The sequence below is a fragment of the Fringilla coelebs genome (genome assembly GCF_963513975.1).
Source record: "Fringilla coelebs genome assembly, chromosome: 20".
Lineage (NCBI taxonomy): Eukaryota > Metazoa > Chordata > Aves > Passeriformes > Fringillidae > Fringilla > Fringilla coelebs.
Genome location: NC_140046.1, coordinates 7009304 through 7030311, shown reverse-complemented (window position 1 = coordinate 7030311; position 21008 = coordinate 7009304). Strand labels below are relative to the sequence as shown.

The following is a 21008-nucleotide window of genomic DNA, read 5'->3' as shown; positions in this document are numbered from 1 at the left end:
TTTGCATCCTCCCCCTGCTTGGTCAGTGCCAACTGTGGGGCTCATTCAGCCCACCTGGTTCAGGTTGTGCTTCTGACTGTTTGAATTTCCCAAAAAACAAACCCAGAGTTTTGCAGGAGTTTGGGGGGTTACCTGGCTGCACTCTGAGTTACAGCTGTGGTGTAGAGAGACAAGGAAATTAGTAAAACTCAAGTCCAGCAGGTTCCTGAGCTCAAGGAGCCATCCTGTATCTGCAATCCCTTTGGGAGAAGGAAATAAAACCTCTCTGAATGCATCTTGGTTTCACTCCCAGCACTAAGCCCAGCATTAACTCTAAGCCCGGCATTAACTCTGAGGATGTCTGTGGTGCTCTAAGAGCCCAAGTTCCTCCTTTACTACTGGCAGGGCAAGAGCTCTGTTTGTGGCCAGCCAAGCATGGGAACATTCCTGGAGTAATCATTCCATCTAAGAATTAAATGTCAAAAAAAAAAAAAAAAAAAAAAAGATGTTTCCTCATTTGCAGGCTGATTCCTGTGCAGGAATTGAGAAGTATTTGGTTACCTCTGTGGTGAATGGGGACCATCTTGGTCTGGATCACTTGGACACTCCAAAACCCCACTAGTGGCTTCCAGGAGATAAATCAGCCAGTTGCTGTTGGAAAATCAGGCCTGGGGAGTGAGGACAAATCTCAGTTCAGTCTAAACTCCTGCTCTGGGCAGGCTGGTGCCAGCTGTAGTTGAGGCCACAGGAACAATCTGTCCTCATGGCAGCTTCAGGAACCAAACCCAACCAAAGCAATCTTTAAAAAGGGAAATGGGGAAATTCAGTTTCACTGGTCCTGTAGCTACAGGGTTGAATTGGGAGAAGAGGGAATACAAGGAGGCCATTTTAACTTCCCTGGCATTTCAGAGGCTTCACACTGAACTGGAAGAGAAATCTTTCTTTCTCCAAATTTGTCTTCTGAACTCAAAGTAATGCTTTAGTCACTCACATTGCTGAGGCATTCATACTGACATGAATGTGGAATTTTATATTATTTTAAACAAATTACTGACAAGATGAAAGGACAATTTAATGGAAGTTGTTTGCAATTAATCCTGCGAAGTCAATTGTCAAAAGGCTATTCAGGTTTGGGTTGAGACCATTTTAATTATTGATAGTATGAGCTATGTAATTTTTTTTCTCCTTGCTTTGTTTAGCCCCATCTCTCTGATGAGGGGCTGTATCTTTAAATAGGGGACAGCAGGATTATACCAGATGGACTTTCTCTCTCTGCTGGGGTTTCATTCCTCTCCACTCACACGAGGGCTGCACCACACTGTTGTGCCATCCCAGTTTAATGACATTTAAAGGTGAGCACAGCCTCACACACTGACATTGATGAGATTGATGACCAAGCAAACCACTCCAACCACATTCTCCATCATGGGCAGGATCCTGAGGTTCATTTCAGCCAGGGCATATAATGCTTCTTGCCATGTCTATGTAACTTAGGGGATTTATTTTGAATGCGTGCTCATTTAGAAATATATTTTAATTGAAATGTTTAGTGCTTTATCTTACATACATACTGTGCAATATCATAGTGTGTTCTTTCCCTTTTTTTTTTTTTTCCCTAAGACTTTTTTGAAATTATTGATGTTTGTTTGAGCTCCAGTGTGTTTTTAACTTGGCTCAGCTCTGGTCGTAGTAGTGTTTTCCTTGCCCTGAGCTAACCAGAAGCAGCACATTGCACAACAAAAACCCTTTGCAAGTCATGCACCCTCACATTCACCAGCAACCTGGAACTCCTGGGAGGCAGGGAATGCTCCTCTCCAGAGGGTCTAATTTGCACTTACTGTAAGGAATTGCTAGCAACCCAGGGAAACAGGAATTAACTAGAGAGAGGAGCCCTCACCTGCTCCCACCAAACTCCAGAGTCATTTTGTCATCAATTTTCAAAGAACAGGCCTTAAAAATCAGACCTAGCCCTGGAGCAGCACATGCTGGTGCTAGGTGGGCTCTGCTCCAGTGTCTGCCATGAGCTGTTGTCACATGGGACCCTGGGCACTGTGACAAAGGCTTCCAGAGACAATCAGCTCCTGGACTTCCCTCCTGATGCAATGATTGGAAACCCATCCTCCTCCAGGTTTACACCTTCTGTCTGACTCAAGATGACATTCCACTGGGGGTGTAGGGGTTAAGCTACTCAGAGTCTCTGTGATTTCTTGGTTTCCTGTGCAACCAAGGGATTGAAAGGTGCTATAATTGTTCACGAGGCACATTCCCAGCCACAGAAGGAAATGGTAACTTCTTCACCAGTTATTTTACACAGTACCTTTTTTATTTATATCAGTGTGTTTTGTATGTGTGCCAATGGTCCTGGCTTCTCTCCTGGGGATCAGCTTTACAACCATTTGGTCTTTTATAGGGCAGCCATAGGCAGTATCTTGCAATCACGTGTAATTTCTTAACTTAGAGCAAGAATAAATCTTGTCTGACAGGATGAACTCATTTATGGCAGGCTTTAATGTTTGTTGTAAACACAACCTGTTTGTTCCACCTCTTGCATGGTTACTTATCTGTTTTCATATTGCTATGTTATTGTTCAAAATATCTATTTCTCTTTATTTGCTATGGGGTTTGTTACTGTATATGGAATGTTTTGTATTCAGCATTTTCTTACGGAGCAGAGTGGGAACAGTATTCAAGGACCCACAAATACCAAAGACCTTTCATGTAATGCACTGAGAAATAAACTTACTGTAAATGAATATCATGTCAGGTGTCCTCTATTTATGAAGTTCAGAACAAGTTCAAACTGCAAACTGCAGCCTGAAATCAGGGCTATTCCTTCCTGACATCTCAGCCTTCTCTTTGGGAAAGCTCCTTGGCAGGGCTCTTAAAAACAAGATGTGCATGATGGCCCTGCTGTGGGCTGGAGGGGCAAAAAGGGCAAAAAGGGCTGGGTCTCCCTTGCCCTTGGTGGCACTGACGCCTCTGCAGGAGCTGGACAGAGAGATCTGTCTGCAGGACACACAAAACCACCCCTCAGCATTCCCAGCCACCAGAGCCAAACACAGGGAGAGATCCCAAACACAGGGGCAGATCCCAAACACAGGGAGAGATCCCAAACACAGGGACACATCCCAAACACAGGGAGAGATCCCAAACACAGGCAGATCCCAAACACAGGGAGAGATCCCAAACACAGGGGCAGATCCCAAACACAGGGACACATCCCAAACACAGGGGCACATCCTGCCCTCATGGGAGGTGTTTTAGCTCCTCAGGCAGCCTCTCAGGTCACCTTTGAGCACCTTGCTGTGCATTGCAGAGTGAGGCTCTGCCCAGACCTGGCAGATTACTCCTCCAGTTTCTGCAGGAATTTTGTGCCAGGGCAGACCCAGGGATCCCAGCTTTGCCTGGGCTCAGTGAGGGCACTCAGAGGATGGGTGGCTGCAGCAGATTGTGAGGGAGGAACAAGCCAGACAGAGAACTGTGCTCTGCCATCAGTGTAAATAAAAATCTGCTGATATTTGCAGTGTGCCTCACTTCCCCTAAAGTTTCCTCCCAATACAAGGAAGTTGAGTTGGCTCAGCTAAGACAACAAGGGCTGCCCAGACCTCCCTCCCCTGGTACCTCCTGGGCATGTGCCCCCTCCAGCAGCCTTTGGGTGTTCTCTGAGTGTGCCTCTGGGCTTGTGGAGGCCCCCAGAGTCATCTGTTGTGACAATTCAAACTGCCAGAAGAGGATGTGGGTAAAGCCCTTCTTTTAACCTTCCTACTCTAGGAACAGCTGGCCCTGGAGATGCAACACCTCTGTGTTGGCAAAGGGAGGCTGGAGGGGAGGGCCTGGGCTGTTTCTGTCACAGATGCCACAGCTCTGGGCTCTGAACTTGTTTTTCATATCCCAAAGAAAACAAGAGATATGTAAATCCCAGCTAGTTATTTCCCTTCCTGATCAAACTGCCCTGCAGAGATGCAGATACCAAAAGTGCAGTGAAGGCTGAGCCTTGTAAACACAAAAATGTCACAGAGTGGAGGTCTCTGCTTCACAGGGCTTTGTGCATCGCTGATGAGGACATGCTCAAGGTTACTTCATGCCAGACATTCCCATGCAGCACTTCTCTGGGTCTCTCAGGGTGTATTTATCTCAGTTTTTGAGTCCTAACACCTCCAACTCCGATGTATTTATCCTTGCAAAAAGTCCTCTGAGGGAAGGCAGCTGTGTTAATCACCACTGTACAGATTGGGAGTTGCTGGATAAAAGGCTAAATTAATTTCTTGGGACATTTGTGGCTGTGCTGGTCTGCCAGGCACCAAATTAGCATCAGGCCCATGTTGGTCTCTGGGCCATTATGGCCACTGATTGTAATCACAGCAAGGGGAACTGACTTCTCCTGAGCTTAACACAGCCCAGGAAAATCAATGGCAATGGGGAACACATTGAACTTGTAGCAGGAGCTGATTAAAAGAAAACTATTTATTCACCAACAAAAGACAGCTACTCCTGGAGTTCACTGCTTTAACTCTTCATTAACCTCATGCTCAGCACCAAGTGGCTCTTGAGCCAGCCAGGCACTGGCACTGTGGTAAGAGTGGCTCTGGCCATGAATGCAGTTGGAATTGTCTCCACATTCCAGCTTGGGGATGAGGAAAGCAGTGAACCTGAAACAGGAACAAATTCACCCTAAACTTCCCAAGCAGCACTATAGAAAAACAACTGATACACTGTGCAAGGGAAAAATAAGCAGGGAGACCATGTTGCCTTATTTACCCTCTAAGAAGAGTTCACCAACAATGACAAGCTGCTTTGAAGATGGATTGGAAAAAATGTGACTATTCCAGACTGAAGGATGTCATTTGCTTGGCATCAAGGAGAGCTGGGAGCTGATCAGGCCTGACTTTGTTATCTCTGAGACTTTTTGGTAGAGGCAGGGAGAAACAGGACAGGTCTTGTCCCTGCCACATCCCACTTTTAGGACAGGATCAAGCACCCTTGGACAAAGCTGATGCCATTTTTGGACTCCAGTGGGAAACTAAACAGGACACACTCTGTAGAGCATAGCAGGGAAAGGCGTGTTAGCCAAGATGGAACTTGTATCAGTGAGGAGAATTAATTGCTGGAACACTTTGCCAAAGGCTGTGGTAGAGTTTGCACTCCAATACAGTTCTCAAATTATGAGAGGTCTTTCTCCTCCTAAATATATATATATATATATCAGAGAGAGGGGTGTGTGTGATGTATTCAGCTCAAGGCACATCCATCCACGAGAGCCCTGCCAGATGCTCAGACTGGTGGAACTGGTGACCACCAAACCTCAGCTGCCCATTCCTGTCACAGCTCAGCACTGGAAGGATTTGCTGCTCTAAAGCATCTCTACAAACCACCAGGACATGGGAACAGGGTCCTTGCAGCATCCCCTGGCAGCCCTGAGCTCCCCCAGCTGATAAACCTGCCTGTGTAAGGGACTGTGCAGGGTGCAAAACTGGCATCCAAATTTTGGCTTGAGACTGGACACACACCAAGGCAAACCAGAGGTGCCATGGGCTACCATGGGAGCAGGGAAAGGGTCAGAAAGCCCAGAAGGGACCTGTGGCAGCTCTGTGGGACCATGCCAAGGAAAAGCTGATTTATGTGTAACCAGCTGCAGTTAATGTTCACCAGCAGCATTCTGTGACAACTAAACTTTAGACTTAGCTTAGAAAACACTGGCTGAGTGCACAATAAGATCCTGGCAGCCTCCTTCTCTCTGGTCCTCAACCACAGCAACATCTGCAGCAATGGATGGAGCCTGGGTCTACCTGGTGACAGGAGGATGTGGGTTTGTGGGGGAGAGGATCGTGGAGCTCCTGTCTCAACAAGACTACATCAAAGAAGTCAGAGTTTTTGATTCAGTAGCAAGAGAAGAAGTAGAAAAATTCAGCACAGGTAAGAAAAGGCCACCAACATCTATTTAGTGCCCATAAACCTCCCCTTCCTGGCAGCTGGGATAACACTGGAGATGTATTTACAGGCAGGCATGGGGCAGGAACCTGGACAAACAGACTGGCTGAGGAACAACTTCCAGCTCAGAAGTTTTACAGCACAGCACTAAATCAAAGAAAAAAGACCCCTAGAGATGGGTCACCCAAGAGAAATCTCCTAGTGAGGCTCTGAGTCCCCAGGCAGGGCTCAGTTGTGAGGAGCCACGTGCACACAGAGGCTGTGACATGGGAACTTGGCTGCTCAGACACAAAGGGGCTAAAACCAGCCCCCTCCTGAGCTGCTCCAAGCAGCCACTGCTTCTGAGGGAAATAACTGCCACAGCTCAGCAACAGAATTAATCTCAGCAGGCATTGTGAAATAAATAATGGAAATAATTGAGAGAAACCTATAGCAGCCTTAAAAAAGGAGGGGATGAGTCTCAATAAACACTCAGAGATACTGAATTAATTCATTTGATCATATCCTGAGTGCTGCCCTCATGTAGGGTTGAGCACAGTGAGATTTATTGGGGAAAAACATCCTGTTTTACTGGATTCAGGAATACCCATGCAAAACAAGCCAAGGCAGCTCAGGGTGCTCTGCTCAGCTAATGCTGGGCTGGGTTCCCTGTCTCTGACTGCCCAAACCTTCAGCCTGCTTTGAGAGAGGCAAAAAATGCTGAGGGAGATCCTGTGGGGAGATATGGACAGAAAGGGGATGCACCCACAGCAAGTCAAGACTCCCAGGGAAATATCACTATCAGAAACCTCCCTGGCAGACGAACTCAGCAGACTGGTTTCCCCAGCTTTCAGGGAGCCAATTACCTTAAAAGCACCCATAATTGAAGAAAAAGCTGTTTAAACCTCAGGGAGGTACCAAAATCCCTGCTCCAGGAGGGGTCTGTGGCCTGACACCCCAGCAAACCACAGGCAATGAGGCAGGAGCAGCCTGAGGGGCCATCCCAACCCCATCCTCTGCCCCACCACAGATGTTTGTTCTGTCCCCAGGCCACCCCATTTATCTCTGCCCCACCAGGCAGTGGGTGCAGTCTGGCTCCTTGATTTCCCATCTAAACTTACAGGTAGAAGAGGTATTACAGGATTACTGTCTTTTTTTTTTTTTTAAACAACAATCTTCACCATCTGCAAACCACATCCTTCCACTCCAACCTGGTTTCTGCTTTAGGCTAAAGCAGCTCTCACACACTCCTTCCTCCTCCTCTGCTCCATCCAGCACTGCAGGGCACTGCCATTGCTCCTGTCTGCAAGGGGGGCATTGAATTTTGGGCTGTGGCCTTCCCATTGCCACAAAAAGCTGATGGATTTGTCTCTTCTATCCTGTAATTTATCCTCCTGTTTTACCTGTCACTACAATTGTGCCTTTTCCAGCTGACAACAAGCAACAGCTCCTGAGCTGCCCCGGCCCAATTTAATTCCTTCATGAAGTTCAGCTGCCTCTTCCTTGCTAAACCCAAAAACTTCTTTGTTGCTATCAAATTTCACTTTTTTTTTTCCCCTCCAGACTCTGTTAATTCCATTCAGCTCATACTCAAATCCTCCAGCATGGTCCCTCCCAGTCTGATGTTATCTGCTGATTTAATGAACAAATCTGCCAGATTCTTGATGAAAACAATCAAAAAGACTCAAATACAGCAATAAGCCTTGGAGAGCCCCAGGGCAGCCACCTACCACAGCTGGCAATTCCCTGGGAACTGTAATTCCACCAGCTTTGTGCTCTCCTTAATGGGGCTTATTTAGCCCATGTTTTACTGACTCCCTGTGAGAATGACGCTGAGTTTCCAAAGCCCTTCAAAAATCAAGATAGATGACATCAACCTGTTCCACAATATCCCTGCAGCCTGCTACCTTGTCATAAGAACAAAGGAGGTTTATCTGGCTTGATTTGTTCTTGACAAATCCATGTCAGCTGCTTCCATTCTGCCCATTATCCCACAGGTGCTCACACACGTGTTTGAGTGCGTGCTCCTGAATTTCCTGGGGTTGAAACCAAAATGTTCTGTAATTTCCTGCCTCTTCTTTACCTCCCTTCTAAGCACAAGTGTTTCACTTGCTCTGCTAAACTCTCCCAGTGCCTTCAGAAGCTCTCCAAAGCAGCTGATAACACACTGAAGCTGCAGTTACACCCCTCACCTCTTTAGGAGCCCTGGGAAGAGCTCACCAGGCCTTGTCAATTTGGAAATTCTTCATGGTTGCTTTACACCAGCTGCCTTAACACAGGTGGTGTGGAAAAGGCTATTTAACACTTCAGCCTGGCTTCTAGGCTTTCCCAAACAACAGCGGAGCAGAAAAATTTCCCCCAAGAGCCTGCTGACACCCTGCTCTGCCTCTCAGCAGGAGCATCCTCGTCTGCACTCTGCTCCTCCAGGCAAGGGTTTTACCTCTGCTTCATGGACAGCTCCTTCCTTTCACCCTCTATTCTCATTGAATCAATTCTGTGCTTTAATACTAAATTAGTATTCATGCTCAATGTTAATTAATTTAATAGTAAAACCCCTCAGAGTGAGTCCACTGATTGTTGGCTATGCTAATGAAGAAAGCAGCTGGACCCTTTGGTAAAATTTCTGTCTCCTCCTCCATCCCAGGCTGCTCAGAAAACACTCAGCCACTTGATCAGCTGGCTTGGATTCCATCCCTTCTTCTGGGCCATGAGGAATAATTCTCTGCCCACCCTGCCCTGTTGGATCCTCTCTGAGGGTTCCACACCATAACAGCCCCACAGACCCTTCCCTGATTTCTGGGATCCTCCAGGAATTCCAGCCCTGAGCCCAGCATGTGTGGGGCTCTCTGCCCATGGCAGAGGAGACATCTCTGAGAGGAATAGAGGATTTGTCTTTACAAACAAGCTGTGGGTCTGCTGGTGGATAAAACCAGCGCTGGGAGATAAAAGAAACAATGGGAAGGAGTCCACTGATTGGTGAATGGAAAAAGATATTTGCTTTTACAAATAAACTTTAGGTTTGCTGATAAATGACATCAGACATTGAGAGATGAAAGAAACAATGGGGAAGAAAAGCCCCTAAATTCCATAAGAATTCAAGATTAAAAGGAAGGGTTATTCATTAGAGGGAAATCTTTGGTATCAGGTGTTTTGGGAAGTCTGTACCTCTCAAGTACCTCAGGCAATGGCGAAAGAGAGAAGGGAAATGTGGCTGGGAAATTGGGATAAAAAAGGAGGCTGTGTCCTCCAAAAATTGGAGAGATCCCAGGGGAATGCCCCATGGCCTCTCCCTTTATTGGAATAAAGCCAGAAAGGACTCCTCTGACTCCTTTTTGGACATAAACCTCTGGTGTTTGGGGCTTAATTTTCCTGACATCTCCTTCCCAAAGCAATCCCATGAGTGGCTTCTTGCAAATCCCTGAGGAGTGCAGGCAGCTTCTTCCTGTTCTATTCCCAACCACAGGAATGGAAAAAAGGGAAAATCCTACTTAAATGTTACAACACTGTCTCAAAGCAAGAAAATGAATAGTAGATGCCAAGAGTGGCCATGTAAGGAGCAGCTGTTCCGAGGAACGAGGAGGTGAAAGGGAATAGGGGAAAAATTCTGAGTGGCTCTAAGGGAGGAATTTCCTATGAAACTTTTTAAACCTGTTGCATTATTTTCCTTCTTAATCTCCAGTATTTGCAATTTAAACAAAGCTCTCTGGGATGTCTCTTGAAATCACCAGGTGTTGTTCCCACAAGACCTAAAATTTTGTGTCTGAAGGGAAGAGTCCAGCACAGCTTCCCTGGGCCAGGTGTGTCCTGCTGCCAGGGGCTCTGCACTGACAGACACACAGACACAGCCATTCTGCCCACAGCTGATGCACAGCACCGTGTTAAATTAAAACCAGATGCAAACCTGGCTTCTTGGAGTTCAAAAAAAAAAAGGAATTTTGTCCTGGTGTGCTGGATTTCAAAGGCACAGTCACTATCAGATTGCTTTGCCTTGCCCTGCAGAGAGGACATTCCATGCTTTGTAGGAAGGTATAAATTTTTTGTACTTTGCAGGAAGTACAAATGCTGATTTGATGTATAAATTTTTTCATTCATAATTTTGATTTATAATTTTTAAATTTTAAATTAAAATGAATGGATTAATTTAATTAAATTGATTATTTATTGTATTAATAATGAATTACTTGTTAGTTACTGATTAATTATTAATTATTTTATGTATTTAAGTAAAATTTTATTAAAATGGATGAATTAATTTTTATTTATAAACCTTTTGTATTTTGCAGGAAGTACAAATGCTGATTTGATTTATAATTTTTATTTATTTTTGTTTTATTTATAATTTATTAATAAATTTAAATAAATTTGATTACTTTATTTATAAATTAATAAATACTTCATTATTTATTCTCTTATTATTAAAATTGATTTATTACATGAAATTTTAATTAAAATAAAGAATTTTTTTTTTTATAGCATTTACAAATGCTGATTTGTACTCTTTTCCCTCCCCTGCCTCTCTGCATTGCCTTCCTGCAGCTCCCACCCGTGTGACGGTGATGCGAGGGGACATCCGCGAGCCCGGCGCGCTCCTGGCTGCCATGAGGGGAGCGCACGTGGTGCTGCACACAGCTGCTGTGGTGGACTACAGGGGCACGGTGCCCTTCTGGGAGATGAGAGCTGTCAACGTCGGGGGTGAGCCCAAACCAGGGCCCTGGGCACAGCCCTGCTCCTCATGGGGCCCTGGGCACAGCCCTGCTCCCTCACGGGGCCCTGGGCACAGCCCTGCTCCTCACGGGGCCCTTTCTTGCTCCCTCATGGGGCCCTGGGCACAGCCCTGCTCCTTCACAGGGCACAGCCCTGCTCCTCATGGGGCCCTGGGCACTGCCCTGCTCCCCACAGGGCCCTGGGCACAGCCCTGCTCCTTCACAGGGCACTGCCCTGCTCCCTCACGGGGCCCTGGGCACAGCCCTGCTCTCCACAGGGCCCTGGGCACTGCCCTGCTCCCTCACAGGGCACTGCCCTGCTCCCTTCATGGGGCCCTGAGCACTGCCCTGCTGCCTCACGGGGCCCTGGGCACTGCCCTGCTGCCTCACGGGGCCCTGGGCACTGCCCTGCTCCTTCACGGGGCCCTGGGCACAGCCCTGCTCCTCACAGGGCCCTGGGCACAGCCCTGCTCCTCACAGGGCCCTGGGCACAGCCCTGCTCCTTCACGGGGCCCTGGGCACAGCCCTGCTCCTTCACGGGGCCCTGGGCACTGCCCTGATCTTCACAGGGCCCTGGGCACAGCCCTGCTCCCTCACAGGGCACAGCCCTGCGCCTTCATGGGGCCCTGGGCACTACCCTGTCCTCTCATGGGGCCCTGGGCACTGCCCTGCTCCTCATGGGGCCCTGGGCACAGCCCTGCTCCTCTCAGGGCACTGCCCTGCTCCCTCACGGGGCCCTGGGCACAACCGTGCCCTCTCACACACCTTCAGCCACATCCAGCCACATTTTGTGCTCCCTCTGTCTTAATCCCACATGCCCTGGGATGGGAAAGGTGCCCAGAACCTTTCCAGCAGGGAGGTTTCTCCCTTTGCCCCTCTGTCCTTGCTCAGGGCAAAGGTGCCCACAACCTTTCCAGCAGGGAGGTTTCTCCCTTTTGCCCCTCTGTCCTTTCCCCCTCTCCACTGCTCATCAAATCTGGGCTCAGTTTTGGCACAGCTCTCCTGGGCCAGGGCAGAAATTCCCCTGGTGGCACTGAGGTGGGTCAGGATACACCTACAGCGGTCTGAAACTGTTTGGTGTGTGACAAGGACAGCAATTAAAATTAAACCCTGTTCTGGATAGCTCACAGCTTTCCCAGGGATTTTACCCTGTCTATACCAGCACAAGGCTGTACCCGTTGAGCTGCACCCACCAGAAGGGAGTGATGCTGTTTTAATTAGCAGAGTGATGCTGTTTAATTAGTCAGAGTTCCCAGCTATCATGTACCAACAGGCCATGTTTAACTGAGGGCTCCACAGCCCTGTCCTCCTACCACCAAGAGCCAATTTCATGTTTGGTGCAAGATCTGCTTAGAGAAAATTTGTTCATAAATCTGGGAAATAAGCACAGGCTATAAAAATAATGAAATCCCTATTACAGCAGCAATTCCAGTGGTACCTCAGGCTGTTAGCTACTAAAATAGTCGTTAACCAAAAGGAAGGAATTTTTTTTTTTTTTTAATGTATATACATCTCCAACTCAATTACTGCTTAGGGCTTCAACTATTTGCTGATACATTCAAGGGTAACATTTAAATTCCAGCCTTCTTTTCATTGCTGTACTTGTTTTCAAAACTCAGTGCTTTTAAGAGCCTGTATTGTGCTCTCTGTGTTCTGAGAATATTCAGAGCCTGAGGGTTCCTGCTGCTTTTTAGTGGCTTTGTGAGCTCTTCCCTCTCACTGTTGCTGTGAGCTCAGTGCTTCAGCTCAGGGAGGATTTACAGAGAGCACTGAACATGGGGCAAGTCCCTTCCTCAGCAAACCAAACCTCTTGCAGATGTTGGTGACATTCCCAGAAAACCACACATGCAAGGATTTTGCAGTGTGACTCTTTGAGGAGCAGGGTCTGGGATGGTTTAACAGGAGCCTGTCCTGCATTTCTGCCTTCCCTTGGATGGCTCCACATGGAACTCCCCAAAATGGGGCTGCTGCCCTCACTAGGGCTCCTCAAAATCCTGAACTGAGAGATTAGCCTGAAGTTCTCTATTAAAATCATGGCAGATAAAAGAATAAAAATGGTATTTGATACCTGCTGTAGACTTGATGGAAAAAAGCAGGGTCAGGAGAGGTCAAGTATATAATCCTCTAGCTGGCTCCTCTGTGCAACTCAGGCCACAGAAATCCATCCAATTACTGCTCTAAGCCCAGCAATTTGTGGCTAAATTGGACCATTCCTTTTCAACAGACTTGTTGCCTCAAATTAAGGGTGCAAGTTAATGGGCTATCTATCATGGCTTTCAGCAAGCCATAACAATGCTGAGGAGTGGTGGTGTGGCTATGGTTAATTATCATTTCTGGCCAAAATTTACATCTTCTGCTTTGATCCCCTCCTCTGTTTCAACCACTGGCTGCTGAATCCTGTTAGAGCCTTGTTGACTGAATTGGAGTTCTCTTCTACAAGAATTATTTTTTCCATCTAGTCACTTAAAGACTTTTTAATCTGCTTTTTGTTAAGCTGAATGGATTTTAACTCAGCTGTTTCCAGTGATGTTTCTCACCAGGGGTTCTCAGTTAACTTTACATATTGTGATAGGCTCATGGAGAAGCACATTGATTCTTTTCCACTGGGATTTCAGATGGATTCATGTGCTTGGAAATTATCCTAAACTCAGGATTTCCTTGGTAATTTCAGATTATGCCCTTAATAGCAAAGAGAACAGAAATCACAAGCCCTCCCACACAAGATCTGCAGACAGGCTCAGGGCAGAGCCTGCTTAGCCAGGCACAAATAGTGTGGAGGTTTCTGGAAACCAGCCCTACAGCTCTAAAACCCAAGTTAAGTTAGTTGCCAATGGCCATGGAGGATCAGCCACATCAGAGCAGTGGATGTGACTGCTACTTGTGTTATAAACCGTGTTGTAAACTACTCATGTTATAAACCATCCCCTCCTGAGGAAATGCGGCCCTCACCTGGGGCTTTACATCTTTTCAGCCATAAAAAAAGATGGGTTAGTTTCAAGTTGGAAAAAGCCCCTGGGAATCTGTTTTGATTTGCACAACAGGAATCAAGGCAAGGTGGCTGATGTTTGTCCTTCTCATCCTGCCCCACAGGAACTGAAAATGTGGTAAGGGCCTGCTGTGCCCTGAGCATCCCATACCTGCTGTACACCAGCTCCATTGCTGCCGTGGGACCCAACACCTCCTGTGAGCCCCTGCTCAGGTGAGCCTCAGCAAACCTTCTCCATTGCTCTGTTTGTCCAGTCAAACAGCAATGCAACTGCAGCCAGATGGAGATCTGAGCTACCAAGGAGAAGATTTGTGTTCCCCTTCCTGTTTGTTCCTCTTCTCTTTCTTGAAAACTTTTCCTTGCTGCTCTGCCCATTTAGGAACCATGGCTCTTCCCAACCTAAGCCAGGCCAGTGATACCACAGGGTGAGAGCTGTTTGGCCCAGCTGCACTGCCAGGCTGTCCCTGGATCTACAGCCCTGCTCCTCTGAACCCTGAAATCATTTTCAGATAAGGTTTCACATGCTCAAAGTTTGGGATATGGCCAAATTACATCCTGCTGTTGGGTCGGAGGTTTTGCTCTCCTTCACAATGAGTCAACCCAAAGGGCAGGTGGTACACCACTGCTACCACCACACTGCCCCTCCTCCTCCCAGCTCCACAGGGAACTGCTGGCAAGCCTGTGCACATCTCCTATTATCAAATGTGGGCAAATCTCACATAGCATTGTCCAAGAAAAAAGTAGTTGCCATGAAGTCTTAGGGGACAGATGCACTGGTGTGAACCTGCAGGATTCAGGTTAGTCACATCCTTCTGTTACCTGTAAATTGTACCCTTCTATCTTCAAAATCCTTCTTCCTGGAACATGGTCATGGGAGCTCTTTCCTGGGCTTCAGGCCATTATGCTCAACCCTTTCCCTCTGTTTGTGGCTCCCATGAGATTGACCCACAGACCCAGAAGCAGCAGCAGAGCTTTAGAAAACCCTTTGTGCCAAAGGTGGGGTTTGGATCAATACAAAACAGTGGTCAAAATAACAATTTTGAGGGTTTTTTTGCTTTGATCTCCAGAAGTGACTTTGACAATCAGCTGACACCCCTGCTCAGGGCTCAGCATCAGGATTTGGGAATATTTTTGTATTCCTGTGGCAACAGCACCTGCACCTTGACAGCAGGGCTAATATTTCTGAAGACCAGGGGCTGAAGTTTTAGGTTAAATTTGAGGTCAGCCTGATGTGTACTATTGGAAAGCTCCTTGCTGATTTCAAGCCTGGTCGTAGCCACACAAACTGCTCAGCCCCTGGAAATTTGTGTGCCAGGGGAGCTGGCTCCAAGTCAGGTTGTGTCTCCACAGGCAGCCAGGCTGGACACAGCTGCCTTCAGTCACTTGGCTCTAGAAATTTGAGCCCAGCTAGAAAAGACATAACTTAAAATTGCCTACAAGCCTAAATTTCATGCTCACAAGTAAGTCAAGGCATAAGCCTCTTGTTTTGAAAAGTGTCTAAGCACTCAAATCTGTAGAATAAATGTCTGGCTTTTGAAAAAATCCCTGAGAGCAACTCAATCCACTTGGGACCACAAGCACTGGAGACTGTGTCACTGCAAAGCTATGGAATTTGGTCACTAGCAAATACAAATAATTTCTAAGAATTCATGTAGCTACAGGCACATCCTTGGCAGTATTTTAGTCCTGTGACTTAAGAGAGAGATGTGAACAGATGTGAAAAAATCAGCCCCAGATCTTGCCTGACCACAGTCCTTTGGCTGGTAATGGTGGCACCAACAGGGGCAAGAAAACCCACCCAGGCTGATGCTCAGGAAGCTATGAACAGCCTTCCCCACCACGAACACAAACAAAACCACACCTGGAGCCTTTCAGTCGTTTTGCAGAACACACTCAGATTCTCCCATTATCCTGAGAGGAAGCCCTAGAGAGGGGTCTTCATTCTCCAATTATTTTGATTTTAAATGAAGGGAATTAGATAATGAGAAGTATCAGCCTCCCAGTGAAAACTTCCCCCACCTGTCTCAGGAGGGAGCCCAGGGATGACTGGGAGCAGCATAACATGGCTCTGCTTTCAGACTGAAGGCACAGGTGATGCCTCTCTCCTTCCTCCTCTTCCCATCTCCCCATCCCCACTCCATCTGTTCTGGCCTCTCCCTCACAGTCCAGGATCCTGCCTTTTCCTTTTCCTCTGTGCCCCTTCTCCATCACTGCAGTGTAGAATTTATTTCCCTCCCTTTTACGTGCAGGGAGTTGGCACAGACAAAGCAGGAGGAGTCTCTGGCCGGGGTGATGGGCTCAGGGATAATGCTCACACCTCAGCATCCAACAATAATAGAAAATGCCTCTGTCAGTCTCAATCCCTGGGAGACAGGCACTGCTGAGATACCTTCTGACAATGCTGCTCCACTCTGATTAGCCTTCACTTATCTGGGATCGTTTTGAAAAGCAAGAGCATTATGCTGAGCTCTTTGTTACTACCAAGCTTCAGAGGGGTGGGGGAAGGCACACACAGCAGAGCCCAGGAACAGCAGGCAGGTTTGTCCCTTTGTGAGGCTGCTGCTTTTCAAAAGCTTTGCAGGGCAAAAAACCAGAAAAAAAAACCCCAACCAAAACCAAAAAAATTGATTAAAAAAAAGAGAAAGCAATTAAAACTAGAACTTCTAGATAACCCCCCACTAATTGTCTTGGGCCTCTCCTGGGCTTGCAACAAACCTTGCACAATCAATCTTTTGTCTTGCTTGTTTTTTGGTTTGTCTCTTGTTCATGCCTTGTAAACACGGGGAGGGGAGGAGGGTTTTGTGATAGAAGGCCAGGGTGTGTAAGGAGTCTGCATTTGTGATGCTCCTAATTTATTTCTGTTGCTGTAGTGCGAGGAGAGCCTGATCTCAGCTGGGATATCTGACACACAACATGCCAGACTGCTGAACAGGCAAGGGCCAGGAAGCAGCATCAGCCACGTTTTACACAGGGAGATCAGAGCACAGAAAAGAGAAAACAATTTGCCAAGGTCAAAGAGGGAGCCTGGTCAGAGCTGACTCTCCCAAGGCCCAGTGTTTGACAAAAACACCTCTGCTGCAGATTTGCTGCTGAAGTCCTCACAGGCCAGTGAACCCTGCTAGGAGATGTACCCAAGCCACAGGAGGGTGAGGATTCCTCTTTGCCCTGTGTGGGGTGCCCCATGCCTGGCAGGTCCTGGTTTGCCAGTGTGGATTTCTCTTGAACAGCAAAATATAGAGTAAATTAGTTTAAAAATGGGAAGAAAGTCTCCAGCGGCACATGGAGGGAGGGAGAGCTCATCTCTGCTACTCAGGGGAGCAGGGGAGCAAGTGGATGCTCCTTCCCCATGCTGCAAGCCAGGTTTCTTCACTCCAGAGCCCACTGGAGATGTTTAATCAAATGCCATGATGGCCTCAGGCTGATCTAAAACCACTGGGATGAGATGCTGACACCCTTTGGGGAACAGAGCTACTTTCTGCTTTCTCCTTGGAATTATTCCAGGCCCTGTGAAGCCAGTTCCATGTGAGATCCCACATGAGGCTTTCCCCTTGCAGCTGTAAGGAGCAGGCTGTCTTCCACAGCCCAGGGTTCCCTGCCTGTCCTTGGCCATGGGTCCTTTGCTTCTCCTTCTCCTCAAGGGTAATTTGTGAGGGGAGATGAAGGAGCAATCCCAGCCCAACCCTGCTGATTGCAAGGCTTCCAGGAGATCTCCAGCAGCTCCACCACATCCCCAGCAAATGCCTCCCAACTTTAATCAACTCTGTGAGAAAATTAAGTAGCAGTTTCTCCTTTTAGTTTATGGCTCATGAGAGGCTTTTCTCTGCCCCTGATGAAAAAATGAAGTAGAATTGCTCTAATTTTCCTGCCCTCCATCTTCTTGTGCTCTTTTTACCATGCTGTGAGTTGCTTAAAAATGTCACTCTGCTGCCTTCTAATTTGCCTGATGGAATGTTATTTCAATCATGCTATTAGACAAAACTAAATCCAGCTCTGAGAAAGCAATGCCCCCATGCAAACCTGCCTGTGAACACCCTGAAGCACCTGGTGTTCCTTGGGGCTTTATTCCTCCCAAAGTGCAGTGAGGAGCTGAGATTCCCATAGCTGCCAGGCAGCAGAAACCCCTGGGAGCAGGGAATGCAGAGCAAACCAGGCTGGCACAGATGTTCCTGAGCCCTGTGCTCTGCCCCATTGTCACTGTCATATTTTCTGAAAAATCCCTTCACCAGGATTTCTTCTCCTGGGAAGCTGAGATGCCTCAGAGAAAAATGAAAACAATCATTATCTGATCGGCTTCTCTTGCTGCTTTGGAATGTGGTTGGAGATTGTTTTTACGAAACAGAGGTTCAGGTGATTGTTTCATTGGTTCCATGTGAATTGTTTTAACCTAATGACAAATCACAGCCAGCTGTGTCGAGGCTCTGGCAAGAGCCATGAGTTTTCATTATCTTTTAGCATTCTGTCAGTATCCTTTCTCTATTTTTTAGTATAGTTTTAGTATAGCATTCTTTAATATAATACAACATCATAAAATAATAAATTAGCCTTCTAAGAACATGGAGTCAGATTCATCATTCCTCCCCACGACAGGTGACCCTGAAAATTCCACCCCATGGTCACTCCCTGTCTCCCACAATCTGTTCCAGAGGAAATGAGGACACTCAGTACACTGGGGAAGTGGAGCTGCCCTATGGGAAGACAAAAGCCATGGCAGAAAAAATTGTGCTTGAAGCCAATGGAGCAAAGGTACAAAATCCAGTGGTAGCACCCCTGGAATTACAGCACAGGGCAGAGGAAGGAGGGAGATGGGAAAACCCCACAGCTCCTGGCTAAGTGTGCATCCAACCTCTGCCTGGATTTGATTCATAAACCACATTGTCCTCAGCCTCCCAAAGCCTGATATTCCCACATCAGCAGGAAGCTGCCAAGCTCTCCCAGGATCACAGGGTGCTTCCTCTGCTTCAGCTCCTGCAGGAGTGTGACTTTGGAAAGGGCTGTGCTAAATTAGGGCTGAAGGAATCAGGTTTACTTAGTTCATACTGAAAAAAAGTGTAATTTTCAGGCTTTCCAGAGTGACTTAAGAATGAAAAATATTGGTGTACCCAGAGCCAGCCCCCCCCCCAAGGTAGCTGTTCAGTGTTTTAGGCTGGCAGCACAGTCAGCAGACATATGAGTTCTTCTAGACAATTAAGGAGAATGTAAAAATGAGACTTGTGCTCTAAACCACTGCCTGGAGCATTTCTCCCCCAGTCCCAGTTTGAGGCCAGCCAGGTGGGCTGGCTTGCTGCGGTACCTGGTTTTGGTTGTTGCAAATCCTCTTTTATACACCAAACTGCAGAAGAATTCATGCCACCAGCACTCTCAAGGAGCACCACGTGGGTTCAGGTATGCTGTGAAAAAAAAAAAAATCAAACTGGGCACGTCCTTGTGCTTTTAGGGACCCAAAGCAGGTACCAAGCATACAGAACACCTCTGCAAATGTTGACTCCTCTAGGCCAGAAACTCCCAGGGTTTGGGTTTATCTGGGAAACCCAGTGTCACTGTGGGAGATCCATCTAAACTGGATCCATCCACTGACATCCCTCCCTGATTTTGCAGCTGAGCAATGGTGGCACACTCAGAACCTGCATCCTCCGTGCCAACACCGTGTATGGGGAGAAGGCAGGGTTCCTGCAGGAGCTGTACTTGCTTGCCAGAGCCAGGAGTGGTGTTCTGAACTACCTGGAGCCTGAGGATACCGAGAGGAATCACACCTATGTGGGTGAGTGAAGGGCTGAGCTCCTTGCATGGGTGCTACCAGCTTTAGTCACAGGGGATTGTACACGTCAGCTTAGCCATAATCTCCCCAGACTGAGAGATCAGCATGGTGAATGAGCATAAATGGGTTTGGAACCACAAAACTTAGACTGGCTAAAGGATTTAAAAAGCAGCTTCTTATTACTACTGTTTTCCTGGAAAGGGTTTTCTTGATTCCCTTTGAGAAGTGTTTCAGGGATATATGGGGAGCAGAGAGAAATTCTGGCTGTGTTTTTAAAATGTTTTTGCTAGGAAAAAACATTTCTTCATTTAAAAAAAAAATTAAACTACCACTACTTGTCAAGTTGTTTACAGAAAAGGCTGTACTACATTACCAGTTTTAGCAAGCACAAGAAATTACTCACAAAACCTATAGGAAGAGTTTGTTTTGGTGCCTTTCAGGGGGGTGTAATTCACCATTAGATCACACAGGCATTCAGTGGTTTCTGTGCAGCACACTTAAATGCCTTTTTACAAAAGTGCAGATTTTGAAAATGCTGTTAGAGAAGAATCAGGCCCAGATAAATCAAGTGACTCCTTCAAAGGCTTACAGCAGAGGCAGGGACAAAACCCTGGAGCACTGCCTCCTATTCATCCTGCTCTCACTACAAAACACTGCCCTTTTGCTTCACGTGAACCAGGATCACAAGGCACATTAATTGTCCAGCTCAAAGGAGAGACCAAAGGTTTAAAGGCTCTTGGAGGCCTGGATTAACTACTCAGTCTCTCTGCAGCACAGCTGAGCACACATGAGTGCCTCCCTGCTTCCCAGCACTGAAGCTGGCACATCCAGTGCACTCATTCTATGGTGAACTGGGAATCTGAGCTCCTCCTGAATGGCTGCTTCTCTCCCTCTCTTATTTCTCCAGGGAATGTGGCTTGGATGCATGTCCTTGCAGCAAGGCACCTGCAGCTGAAGGCAGAGCTGCTGGCAGGACAGGTGTATTACTGCTATGATGACACCCCAAGCAGGAAGGGTTTCCTGGTCAGGCACCAGCTGCTGTCCAGTGCAGACCCCTCGGTGAGGCTGGGCTCTCACATCCCCTACTGGAAGATGTGGTTGATGATACAACTGCACAGGATCATCAGGGTCATCCTGTTCCCTTTCTGGAGGCCACAGCCTTTCCTCAATGTGGCCCTGCTGAACACCATAGTCACCACCTTCTCCTTTGAGACAGACAAGGCCTCCAGGCATTTTGGGTACAAGCCCCTCTTCACGTGGCAGGAGAGCAGGCTCAGGACTGCACAGTGGCTGAAAGCAGCTGCAGGGAGCCTGGGACCCCCCCAGCTGCATGAAAAGAAGAACTGAACAGCACTTTTGGGGTAAGGAGGTTGCTTATCACAGCAGCAGGTTTCATCTGAATTCACAGAATCACTGGGTTGGAAGAGACGTTCAAGATCATCGAGTCCACCCCAGCCCCAACACCTCACCTAAACCCTGGCACCCAGTGCCACATCCAGGCTTTGTTAAACACACCCAGGGATGGTGACTCCACCACCTCCCTGGGCAGCCATTCCAGTATTTTATCACTCTTTCTGTGAAAAACTTTTTCCTAACATCCAACCTGTATTTCCCTTGGCACAGGGAAGGGAGCTTCACCACCTGCACAGACCTTTGGCAGGAGCTTTGCAAACACAGA

The 21008-nt window shown here is 47.3% G+C and overlaps 1 protein-coding gene across 1 annotated transcript; it reads left to right on the top strand.

Moving 5' to 3' along the window:
- Positions 1 to 5699: 5699 nt before the first annotated feature.
- Positions 5700 to 20677, top strand: LOC311161496 (3 beta-hydroxysteroid dehydrogenase type 7-like; the record flags this gene model as incomplete). Its single annotated transcript, XM_084219111.1, has 6 exons — positions 5700 to 5892; positions 10423 to 10578; positions 13680 to 13788; positions 18219 to 18318; positions 19171 to 19333; positions 20238 to 20677. Exons 1-6 carry the CDS (start codon positions 5745 to 5747, stop codon positions 20675 to 20677), a joined length of 1116 nt encoding a protein of 371 aa, XP_084075237.1. The 5' UTR covers positions 5700 to 5744.
- Between the last annotated feature and the right edge of the window lie 331 nt (positions 20678 to 21008).